Below are 1033 nucleotides of genomic sequence, written 5' to 3' on the forward strand. Positions count from 1 at the left end.
GTGAGGAGAATAAATTTTGGAAGAGCCAATGTGAAAAATGGGGATGGAATTACCATTGCCAACAAGTAAAGAATCATTACCATAATATGCCTCAAGAGTTGTCCAAGCTAGAGAAGTCCGGAGTGGCATGATTTGTGGCTCCAGTATCAGGCTTCCAAGCAGTTCCGGAAGACGAGGCAGCAGCTGAAAAGGCTGAGAAATTTGCCTGAGGAGCAGGCCGATTCTGACTGTTTTGCTGATTCGGGCATCGAGAAGGTATGTGACCTATGCCACAACGATTACAATGGCCAAAGACCATGTTTTGAGTAGACGCCCATGAAAATTGCCTATTAGCACTGTTCTCTCTTGGGCGTGGAGTGAAAGAACCACGTGAGTTGCCCCTGCCACGAGTGTTTCTACCACCACGGTTGTTGTTGAAGGAGCGAGATCCAAAATAAGCTTGTGGTTGTGGCGAAGTAGGATTAAGTTGGTAACCTAATTGAGATGCCATTAGTTGTATGTTTTGAAGTTGTTGTTGGAGTTGGTCGAGATTAGGTGAGGGTGGCAAGGGGTTAGGAGTAGCCGAAAGTTGTGGTTAGGCAAGGGAACCCGTAGTGAGAAGTGCCTGTGGATTAGGGTTCATGATCTTGGTGACTGCATAATCATGATCACATAAGAGAGAGTAAATCTCATGAAAGGAGATGGGTGGTTTTCTGCCAAGCAAACTTCCCTTCAAATTGTTGTATTCTTCACGAAGCCCTGCAAGAGTGTACATCACAAGGTCTTTGTCTTTTACCGGTTCTCCGATGTTGGCAAGAGCGGTTGCATATTCTTTTGCCCTGCAAAGATAATCAATGGGTTTTTCATCACCCTTCATGTTAATGCGAAGTAATTGGCTTTTGAGAAAAAATTCATGAGAAGCTGTATTAGGCGCATAGGCCCGCTCTAATGACAGCCATACTTCACGAGAAGTTCGTCCTTGAACATGTTGATATGAGTCTTCAGAAACAGTAGAGATGATTAGGGTTCGGATGTGAGCACCCGATTGGTGCAT

General features: G+C 44.9%; 1 protein-coding gene across 1 annotated transcript; it reads right to left on the bottom strand.

Annotated features, from left to right (window-relative positions):
- Positions 1-574: 574 nt before the first annotated feature.
- On the bottom strand, positions 575-1033 carry LOC110934158. Its single transcript, XM_022177346.1, has one exon. The coding sequence runs from the start codon at positions 1031-1033 to the stop codon at positions 575-577; it is 459 nt and encodes a 152-aa protein (XP_022033038.1).

The sequence above is a fragment of the Helianthus annuus genome, chromosome 4 (genome assembly GCF_002127325.2).
Source record: "Helianthus annuus cultivar XRQ/B chromosome 4, HanXRQr2.0-SUNRISE, whole genome shotgun sequence".
NCBI classification, from domain to species: domain Eukaryota; kingdom Viridiplantae; phylum Streptophyta; class Magnoliopsida; order Asterales; family Asteraceae; genus Helianthus; species Helianthus annuus.